This window comes from Hyalella azteca, unplaced genomic scaffold, assembly GCF_000764305.2.
Source record: "Hyalella azteca isolate HAZT.00-mixed unplaced genomic scaffold, Hazt_2.0.2 contig16202, whole genome shotgun sequence".
Lineage (NCBI taxonomy): Eukaryota > Metazoa > Arthropoda > Malacostraca > Amphipoda > Hyalellidae > Hyalella > Hyalella azteca.
In genome coordinates this window covers 198318-202073 of record NW_025946029.1, presented here as the reverse complement: position 1 = coordinate 202073, position 3756 = coordinate 198318, and the positions used below count along the sequence as shown (strand labels likewise).

The 3756-nt window shown below is 35.5% G+C and overlaps 1 protein-coding gene across 1 annotated transcript; it reads left to right on the top strand.

The window, feature by feature from the left end:
• Window positions 1–757: 757 nt before the first annotated feature.
• LOC108680687 (rab GTPase-binding effector protein 1) lies at window positions 758–2587 on the top strand (the record flags this gene model as incomplete). The annotated part of the gene is given in 3 exon segments (XM_018169568.1): window positions 758–1009; window positions 1423–1527; window positions 2447–2587. Coding segments are annotated over 3 exon segments (283 nt in total), but the record flags the coding sequence as incomplete, so codon positions are not given.
• Window positions 2588–3756: the final 1169 nt, after the last annotated feature.

Genomic DNA, 3756 nt, shown 5'->3' with positions numbered 1-3756 from the left:
AACACAGTTATTTTGGAATAAATACACCTTTACCTGTATTTTTACAATAAATCTCACATTTTTTATTGTAATGTGTTGTGTCAACATATTTTCAATAATACTGGAGACATTTTGGACCTGAAAACCTGGTCATGGCAACACAATTTCTATATTATATTGGCAAGAGATGTTTATTGATTAATCAATCAATTTTGATTGAAATTTGGACCTGCAAGTAAACATATATATTATATTGTATTGTATTATATTGTATTATATTATATTATATTTTATTATATTATATTATATTATATTGTAGTTGCCAATTTAAGGACAAGCTTGAGAAAGCTGGAAAAAATACCTATATCATGCTGAAAGAGGTCCTACTTTACAGTATGGGGCAGGTGCAATTGTCGAATGCACAGTTAATACAGATATTGATTTTATTTATTTACAAATCTTGAAATTATTAATTTCCTGATGATATAAAATTTTTACACTTTCCTGGGTGGCTGTGACTGATTTATAGGTTTCTTTCTGCTCATTCTCAATCTATTAATAATATTACTATATTACTTAGTTTCAAATATGATGAGTACCTAGTGATATAGGTATATTATTTAGCATGTTATGTAATATTATTAAATTATGTTTAAGTGAAACTGCATTTTTGCAAATTGATCATATCAATTGTAAAGACTTCCACACAATGATGTTAAAGCTAACATATCTTCATACCTTATTATTTACAATTAATCAGTATTGAAAAATCTTTACAGAGTGAATGCCATTTTTTTTGCCATGTTAAAAACTTCTACAAATTGATAGTCTATGATTTAGTCAATATTTCTACACTATTGTCAATACCGAATAGTTGCAAACTCTAAATTATTGTGAAGTGAGATATTGTAACTATTAAAATCATGTTAATATAGAAGATTTATATGGTATTTTATTAAGAGATAATCAGTTTGTACTGTGAAGAGAAGGATCATGGCTGGGGAGGAAGATAAGGATGCCAAAATTGCAGGTAAGTAATTTTTTTGTCTATTAGCTTGTTTAAATTATTAAATACTTCAACCCACTAATGTTCTTGTATGTAATCCTGTCTCCCTTTGCATGGACCATTGTTGTGTCCAAGTTTGGTCTTAGCTAGTTTGGAATAAAGCACAAAAATGTTGAAAAATTTAATTCATTTTTTGACAAGCTGTTAACTTGTCCTAGGGAATTATATTGACCCATTCATTTTTCCTAGTGTATATGGCTAGATCTAAAATGGCTACCACCTATATACACTTAAATATATAAAATTATATATATTGATACCATATTGCTTTACTATGCACAGTCATTCTTGACTATATGTAATATGTAAGGTATAGACATGACGTAATAAACAGTTGCTATTTATATGATATATAATTGAGATATTTTTGTATACAGCGCTGCAGCAGCAGGTGTTGCAGCTGCAGGAGAGCAAGCAGCTGCTGGAGAAGGAGTTTGGGGAAGGACGAGCCAAGCTCAAGCAGATGTACCTGCAGAAGGAAGGTGCGGCTGTAGGTGCATGTAGCGGCTGTATGTACATGTAGCGGCTGTATGTACATGTAGGGTGTGGCTATGTACGTGTATTGTGTGGCTGTATGTACATGTAGGGTGTGGCTATGTACGTGTATTGTGTGGCTGTATGTACATGTAGGGTGCAGCTGTATGTACAGTAATATAGGAGACAAAGTAAAGGGTGTGGCTGTATGTACAGTAATGTTCTAGGAGACAGGGTGCAATTTCTAGGAGACAACACCTGCAATTTGTTGAAAGTAAATATTGAATTGATGATTGCTTCCTGTGATGAATTTTTCTTGCTTGAACTTAAAAAATTAGGAGGATACAATGGTCGTGTTCTTGAATTAAAATAGCCAAGCCACACTAAGCAACTACAATGGGCTTCCATTATTATATAATTTCATTCAATTAATCAATAAAACGCCCATTGTAGCTGTACGTTTTATTAATGTTCTCCTATAATGAAAGTGAATGTATTGTTCTCATTCAAAATTTGCTTGCATATGTATGCTGTTCTCATGTTTATATACAGTGCATGTGTTAATGTATTTTCTTCTCATACAACAACACATGAAGATGTATGTCTCTCTTTTTTCCTTGTACAATATACAGCATTTCATGTATTCTGACATATTTCTATGAGAATTCATGTACAATATACATGAAGTCATCATGAAGTCATGCACTAAAAACTTAATAGCAAAGAAAACTCCACAAAAATTCATAGTATTTTTACTCTCATTTTAGTCAAGTCATGCAGTCTCATATGAAAATTCATGTACAATTCGTATACATGAATCCTCATACAAAACACAAATGCATGTCTGTATGGTGCCATACAAAACACAAATGCATGTCTGTATGGTGCCATACAAAACACAAATGCACGTCTGTATGGTGCCCGCAGAAGAGGTGCGCGCCCTGAGGCTGGAGCTGGAGGAGGCCAACAGTCGCGTCGTGATCGCCGAGTGTACGGCGGACAACCGCGTGGACACCGAGCAGCGCAAGTGTCGGGAGGAACTGGCCACTCTAGAGCAGCTGTACCGGGGTGAGTGGTGCAGTCTAGAGCAGCTGTACCGGGGTGAGTGGTGCAGTCTAGAGCAGCTGTACCGGGGTGAGTGGTGCTGCAGCGTAACGCAGCTATTTAATAGTTTTTTAATACTCAAAGTATAAACGTTCCACTATAAACGTTCCACTATATCGTCATTGAAAACGTTCAATGACTACATGGTGAATTGATGTGGCATCTTTTTTGCTTTAAATTCGCTTATATCAAAACATATGTTTGAATAGTGTCATTATAGATATATATTTTTTCTTAATATAATATAGTTCTCTTATATTTGTTGTAGATATAATATTGTTATATTATAAATATATCGCTTCAGCGACTGTACAACAGCTGGTGTTACAGCGCGCCATGATGGATCACTGGATACAGTGTGGCCAGATGGGCCTTTTTCCGGACAAATTCCAGGGCCACTTTGGCCCTTTTAAATTGCATTGGTTGGCAGATAAATACTTGGCCGTAAACCGATCTAATTTTTATCGGCTAAAAAACTTTTAGGCCTTATTTGTTACAGGGCGTAATTCAAATTTTCTTACAATATTATTTAAAACATTATGCAATTTACAATGTAATATTTACAAAATATTCAAGTGTGGCCGGTCATGGTCCTTTTTGTGAGCGGATATGGCCGATTTCTCACGCCAGCATCTGACAACTCAGTCTCAGCTGACTCAGTGCGCGTCTGGCAGTGATAGGGGGAGGTTGTGTGCCGGTGTCGCTGCTGCCGTCACACAAGTGGGCGTCACGTATACAGATTAGAAAGTTCCGTTTGACAACACAGCTGTTACTGCCGCTTGGTTAGTTGCATGTAACGCTGTTATTTGTCGTTATTTATGTGCCTTCCGTTTTAAATGTATGAAAGAAAGCTACAATAAATAACAAAAGTGTAGATTTTCCCCATAATTATCGTAGTTCGTGAGCATATTTATGGTGCCTTCCGTTATAAATACAAATCCCAACTTGGAATTTTGTAGTCGCTTTTCTATTAGTTTTTTGAGATCTACAATCTGAAGTAATAAAGTTAGCGTGTAAGGCTTCGTATGACTGTTATTCAATACTGTTATGACTGCAGTTAGTGTGTAGCGTGCAGTTAGTGTGTAGCGTGCAGTTAGTGTAGCGTGCAGTTAGTGTAGCGTGCAGTTAGTGTG